This window comes from Danio rerio, chromosome 5 (assembly GCF_052040795.2).
Source record: "Danio rerio strain M-AB ecotype USA chromosome 5, GRCz13ab, whole genome shotgun sequence".
NCBI classification, from domain to species: Eukaryota; Metazoa; Chordata; class Actinopteri; order Cypriniformes; family Danionidae; genus Danio; species Danio rerio.
The window spans coordinates 62,767,760-62,774,175 of NC_141025.1; the positions used below are offsets into that span (position 1 = coordinate 62,767,760).

Sequence of the window (6,416 nt, forward strand, 5' to 3'; positions counted from 1 at the left end):
TTTGCACAATGCTGCTGCCTACTTCTCTCATTCACATTCGGGCCTAGAAATGTAATCTGTTATTTAGACAACAAGCCCTAGTTTTATCTTGCAAGCAAGCCTTTTCAAAGGCCATGTCCCTGATTTCTTGCAATAGAGAGAGAAAACATGATACAAAGTTGGTGAAAGTGGACATCGATGACAGAATGCACACGAGAGCACAAAGCATGTCTGACCTCATATTGTGCAAGGGTCCGTCCAGGCTGTCGAAGCCCATCTCATAAGTGCTATCTGAACTGACGGAGGAGGGGGAAAGGGAGCGTGGATTGTCCTCCAGCTGCAGGTCCAGCTTCCCTGCGGTCTCATCCTCAGAGTTTTCCTCAGACACAGAGCCCACGATGAAGTGAGAGTGCAGCGCAGCCACAGCTGGAAGTTTCTTCTCGGTGGAGTCTTGCTCTGCCATTGTTCGGCCACGCTGGCAGGCTGCAAGCACTACAGAAGAAGAGAGAAGGTGCAAAAAAATTGATTTTTAAAGTTCTTTGTCTTAGTTCTGGCAATTACTAGCTACACTTGTCCAAGTGTTTGCTTTTTAATATACCTTTTAAATATACTTGAGTTTGTACATAACTGGGAACAACTGCGTTTTCTTATTGTGTTGCCTGGGCATGGAATCAGTTGCAGAAGACTTAAAACGAGATCGATGAATTTAAAGGCATTATGAAGAGAGTTGTATTAGATGTATGTGATTGCTGTTGTTGAGAGGACTGATGAAATGTTGTTGTAATGTGGTCTTCTAGTATTTTAAAATTGTTTTACTCTATGGCTGTTACATTGGTCAGGTCTCTCTCTTGTAAAAGAGATTTTAAATCTCAATGAAACTTCCTAGTTAAACAACAGTAATGTAAAAATAAAATAACAATCATTTAGTATTTAATTAGACAAAAGTATATAATATTAATAATAATAGTAATAATAATAATAATTATTATTATTCCTTATATTTATATAGCGCTTTTCTAGACACTCAAAGAGCTTAACACATTGGGGGAATTTCCTCATGTTCCACCATTGTGAAAGCAACCATATTGTGCCAGGCCACACACCAAACACCAAACACCAGCGGGCTGGTGGAGAGAGACAGAGTGATGAAGCCAATTACAAAATGGGAATGGTTAGGAGGCCATGATGGACAGAGGCCAGTGGGCAAAATGGGATGTTTAACGACCACAGTGAGTCAGAACCCCGGTTTAACATCTTATCTAAAAGACTATGCCCATTGTAAAGTATAGAGTACACTTTTTTTACTTGATCGGTACTCGCTTATCTGGCTGATCAGATGAAGTGATCACAAGTGTTTGTTTAGGTTTACAAGCAGAGAAAGATGCATGTTAACTTCTTATGCATCAAATATGTGTGGCGCCCTCTTATCTCACAGAATTAGTTACTGTGCACTTAGGGCACTCCCAGGTTCTAATTAGGTTGTCTCTCGACGAAATTATTTGTGGAACCCTGTGTTATAACCACAGAATTTTAAATGACACAAAGAGCTTTGCCTTGATATATTTACAAAATGTATGCCTGTTTAATAACCCAGAAAAAGAGATTGTTTAAATTAAATCACTTGTATTATTTATTTAACAAATACAATTTAAATATGAAAACATAAATTCACATTTGACAGTGTTGGTTAGTCAGTGGCTTACAAAGATGTAACCAAACAAAAAGAAATACAATAATATACATATAAATCTTTTAAACAACAACAAATAAACTTTTTTCAATAAAAAAATAAATAAATAAATATATAAACTGCTAGTAAAACTAAATTATTTATTTATTTATCATCTAATGGAAGCACTGTGCTACATAAGCATTCCAAACTTTTTCTTCATAGATGCATGTTGAATTCTTTTTCCATCATTTGAAATGTTTTCAGATTGCATTGTTATTCATTTTTCTTACCAATTTTTTTTAATCTGTTTTATCTATTATTTTCTGTAAACTACTTCTGACCATGACATGTCCACACTAAATGGTTCTAAGAGACGTTTTTTAATCTCTTAGCAAAGAAGAGATCTCCACTTAAGTATCATACTTAAAGGGAAAATGTGCTTTATGCAATGTTACAGTTATATAAAGCTTGAAGCATCAAAATCGGTACTTGGTAATGGCCGATCAGCATGACAAGGAATCGGTACTCTGCATTGGCTCCGAAAATCCTGATGGGAGGATACCTTATATCTGTACTGCTTTTGAAATATGGGGCAAAGACAAAAAGAATTTAAAAACTAAATGTCTTGGCATATTATGAACATGAATCATTTACCATTAATGACATTAAAATCTTACTGTGCAGCGTTAAAATATTGGTGAAGTGTCATATTAAATCTTATACTTTCCCAATTCCCAGTATGCCCATTTGTCAGCAGGGCCTTTTAAAATGTTATATAATTTACTATGATTAGGTATTTTATGCACTTTAATAAGTACAGGTCATAATATGTGTATTGCTTCATTTTTTACAGAAATACATCTGTTAAGCTGAATAACAATTGGTATTTTGCACATTATCAATATTTATAACATTTTGTTTTTTACAAAAGCTATCTGAACTATGAAATAGACATTATACTTTCAATTTAACATATTTATAGTGTTATTAGCAAGTTATACTCTAAAATATGATGACAACATATGTTTTTGTCATTCTTTGAAATGCAGTTGTGTGATATAATTCTCTATTTTCTTTTTGTAAATGTATAAACAATTCTGAAAGAGTAGAGCTTAGTGTATGTTAACTTACGTATGACTACATGTGTGAACACGTCCAAATAGAAGTAATTTTTTTTTCATTCACATATTGGTTTGTTTTTAAAGTGAAAACTTGTGACACTGTCCCTGTATTTTTTACCACGCTACTTTGAAAGGTATGACTTAAACAACATTAGCACTATTTAATTGACTGAAAACATGTTTGTACTTTAATAATAATTAGCTGCTAATATGATTTCCCTATTTAGAATTAGCAAATAATATGTTTTACGAAATTTGATTATCAAAAAGAATGTCCGAATGCGTTTTTAACTTTTTTCCAAGTCAGTCTTTCAGATGCCATAAACCCTCAGTTGTTTTATTTATTATTTAATGCACTTTAATAAGTACAGATCATAATATGTGTATTGCTTTAGTTTTACAAAAATATATCCGTTAAGCTGATTAAAATAATTGGAATTTTTCACTTCATCAATATTTATGACATTTTGTTTTCACAAAAGCTATCTGAATCATCGAAGTAGACCATTTACATTCAATTTAATATATTTATGGTGTTATAAACAAGTTATACTCTACAAACCTGACGACAACATATGTTTTTTGTAATTCTTTGAAATGCCATTGTGTGATATAATACTCTATTCTCATACTATAAATGTATAAACAAATCTGAAAGAGTAGAGCTAGTGTATGTTACGTATGACAGCATGTAAACACGTCCGATTTGAAGTAGTTTGTTTTATGTTCGCAAATTCGTTAATTTTTTAAAGTGACAACATGTGACACTGTGCCTGTATTGTTTACCACGCTACTTTAAAATATTCAGTCTGAAATCGCATGTAGGTATGACTTCAAAACAGCATTAGCATTATTTAATTGACTGTGAACATTGTTGTACTAGGCTGCTAACATGATTTTCCCCATTTAAAATTAGCAAAAACTATTTTTCTGAAATGATATCATTAAACATAAAGTTCGAATGTGCCAATATAAAACCAGCTTTACCTGAATCACGTCCGATTACTGTAACGTTACCTTGATTTAGCAACTAATGCAGGACTGACACATGTAAAAATACAGCCGCACCTCATCCAGCCTGATGAACCTGACAAACGAGTCTCGAGCATCGCGTACCCTTAACCATGTGTAACACTCCTTTTAAACCATGTAACACAGACACTACGACTCAATTATATGATCAGTCCATTACGAAGCTCCATTTAGTGCGCATACAAGTCATAACTTTATCATACTTCAAACATTTGAGCTGTCTGTTGACTTACAGCGAGAAACAGTGCGGTATGTTCGCATAGCACATATGCTAACTTATAACATCACAACCCCTCTGTCTGCATTGTTTGGCTAAAAAAGTCGCTGTTGGTATTGAATAAATCCATCCAGAATGTGCAGTGTCATGTGCAGCTAGCAGAAACTTGCTCCCGGTAATAAGCTTATGTACGTTACTCACCGTGCGTAAGGAGTCTGCAAGCAATTCTGAGGCGTGTAGACGGACGTTTTAATTTCAGCTGAGTGAATTCCCTCCTAACTGAAGGCCATCTCCTCCTCGGTGATGGTTTATTGGCTATATAGCAGCATAATGATACAGGCTCTGTAGTTCCAGCCTCTTTGACAGCAGCATCACGGTGGTGTGATGCGAGGAGGGGGGGTTACTTCTGGACGTCGTCCTTTGACCTCAGCGATGCAACCACTCACGCTGCTTCAGTGGACCAATCGGATTGCGCGATACGGCTGAGGCGTGGTCACGCACACAAATAAATCGGAAGGAGCGCCCAATGAATTGTCACTTCGTTAGACGCACGTGTTTTCTGTCAAAGAGAGGTCTGAGCTATTGTTGATGCAGTTAAACAAACCAATATGAAGTTAAACGATTTTATTGAGAGTTAACTACTAAAGTTAGTCAAAACAAATCTTAAAGTTTGGCTTCATAAAGCTTTGTGTGAACGTTGGAAATAATCATAAAGTCTAACATATTTTAGGTCTAATTAATTTTTTTTGTTGAAAGTTGTGTTCGCTTGTGTTTTTTCCAAGTCAGTCGCTTAATTGGCTTTCAGTCCTTTAAATGCCATAAACCATCAGTTCTGTCTATATTGTTTCTTGTCTAAAGGTTGGATTGTCTCCCTCAGAAGAAATTTGTTTTAGAAGAAGAGGTCTGCTGTACACAAACACACACAGACAACCTAAAACATTAGAAAGAAATACGTCCTAATATAAATACAATACATTTACATTTTTACATTTTACATTTTAGTCATTTAGCAGACACTTTTATCCAAAGCGACTTACAAATGAGGACAAGGAAGCAATTTACACAACTAAGAGCAACAATGAATAAGTGCTATAGGCAAGTTTCAGGTCTGTAAAGTCTAAGAAGGAAAGTATTAGTAGTATTAGTATTTTATTTATTTATTTATTTTTATTTTTATTTATTTTTTTTGGGGGGGGGGGGGGGGGGGGGGTACAGTTAGTGTGATATTCAGAGAGGCAATTGCAGATTAGGAAGTGAAGTGGAGACTAAATAGTTGAGTTTTTAGTCGTTTTACATTTTACATTTTAGTCATTTAGCAGACGCTTTTATTCAAAGTGACTTACAAATGAGGACTTACAATACACGACTTACAATACATTACATGCACACCATCAACTATTTTACTAACTGATGCAGTTATCTTATTCTATTAACTGTTGTTGTAATTGACGTTTGTTAATTGCTCATTAATCAAGTTAACTGAAAAAAAGAAAAGAAAAGAAATTTATAGTTGTATCTGTTATGCCTGCATAATTGGTCTGTATCTTCAGAAACGACACGTGAAAAATCAGATAAAATCTTGAAGTACTCGACAGACAACTCAAAAGTATCTTATCATAGGCCAAGTGTCTGAATGACCATTATTCTCCTGCCACTTTTTTAAAGTTATTTATATATAAAAAAAAAAATAGAAATAGTTATTCATAAAGACAGAATATCACAAATATTTTGATTGTTGTATATACGTTCCTTATTGACTATGTCCTTACTTTTAATATTGTAGCCTTGTTAAACTCCCTCTATGTTAAAAGCAAAAAATAAAATTTTAAGGTTGGAGTAAAATGATTGGTGAGAGACAAACACCTTTTACTCATTGATTTCTAGCCAAGACAAAAAGAAAAACCTCCAATATTGTGGAAGACAAGAGTCTTGCTGTACATGGTTCCTTCTGTACTTCTGTCTGGTAGATGGTACGTATAAAGTCCCTTTTAGCAAAAAAGACTGAGTACAAGAAGACATTTATTCCCACTGCCATTGTTTTTCTTTCTGGGAATTTTTAAATAGGATTTTTTAAAATAATTGTGTAAGTGTATTTATGTTTTTGTTGTTGTGTGTGAGCCTAAAGACAATTTTCTAAGCCCTGTGATAGACAATTAAGTTTATTGAATTTAATTAAAAATTTTAAATGACCATTGTGTATATTCTCATCAAAAAGTTATTTATTTTAATAAAATTTGTATTTACTTGACTGTTTTTCATTTAACCAAATTTGTGATCAGTTTTTGGTCAATTTATCTGAAATCTCCTAATCATATTTTCTTTTTGAAATTATTATAATGGTTCAATCATTTTATTTTAAGTTTCATTTATTATTTATATTAAATTGTTTATTTTA

General features: G+C 33.7%; 1 protein-coding gene across 23 annotated transcripts in view; it reads right to left on the reverse strand.

The window, feature by feature from the left end:
- The window catches only part of acaca (acetyl-CoA carboxylase alpha), a 107,937-nt gene extending 103,522 nt beyond the window's left edge, over positions 1-4,415 (reverse strand). For 22 of the 23 annotated variants that reach the window (XM_087252158.1, XM_087252157.1, XM_087252150.1 and 19 more), the window contains exons 1-2: positions 4,223-4,415; positions 216-471 (exon numbers count right to left, since the gene is read on the reverse strand). In XM_087252158.1, the coding sequence (XP_087108284.1) occupies positions 216-442 (227 nt within the window). In that variant the 5' untranslated portion in view covers positions 443-471; positions 4,223-4,415. 23 annotated transcript variants of the gene reach the window in all.
- Positions 4,416-6,416: the final 2,001 nt, after the last annotated feature.